Genomic DNA, 502 nt, shown 5'->3' with positions numbered 1-502 from the left:
ATGCTGTACACCCATGTTGTAAGAAACACATACATATGCCGCATGAGTCCCCGAAATGGCAACTAAATAAAAGAAACAAACAAAAAAAATCCCTTAAACTTGAATAAGTCGACATCAGGAATACCTTAAGTACAAAGACTTCAAACACCGAAGTAAATGAAGGAAAACAGCTTACTTAGAACGACTACAAACAGTCCGAAACCCACGCCACACGACGCCTGTTGTGCTGGGAGTAAACTGACCCGGGAATGCACCAGCAGCTCTGGAGGGGGGCCTTTGGATTAAAAATAAAAGACGCTCTAATCAAGAGTTTGCTCAATGAAGTCATTATTACCGATGCCTCCCCCCCCTTCCCCCCTGCTATACCTTCTCCCCCCCCCCCCTTACATCTCCCCAGGGGCCGCTCATGTGGCAAAGTACACATTGCTGTATTTGCTGATTGTCTTATCTTCAATTCGCACTTATCACTGACAATAAATTGCTGTTGCTGGTGATTAGGAAG

At 45.0% G+C, this 502-nt stretch overlaps 1 protein-coding gene across 1 annotated transcript in view; it reads right to left on the bottom strand.

Annotated features, from left to right (window-relative positions):
* LOC119588220 overlaps nt 1–502 on the bottom strand; it is a 15,538-nt gene that overhangs the window by 4,344 nt on the left and 10,692 nt on the right. The window contains exons 2-3 of the mRNA XM_037936921.1: nt 388–487; nt 176–274 (exon numbers count right to left, since the gene is read on the bottom strand). Coding sequence (XP_037792849.1) covers nt 176–274; nt 388–487 — 199 coding nt within the window. The remainder of the gene's footprint in view (nt 1–175; nt 275–387; nt 488–502) is intronic.

Source organism: Penaeus monodon, chromosome 23 (genome assembly GCF_015228065.2).
Source record: "Penaeus monodon isolate SGIC_2016 chromosome 23, NSTDA_Pmon_1, whole genome shotgun sequence".
Taxonomy (NCBI): domain Eukaryota; kingdom Metazoa; phylum Arthropoda; class Malacostraca; order Decapoda; family Penaeidae; genus Penaeus; species Penaeus monodon.
The sequence above is the reverse complement of the archived record's forward strand: the minus strand, read 5'-3'. Positions and strand labels throughout refer to the sequence as shown.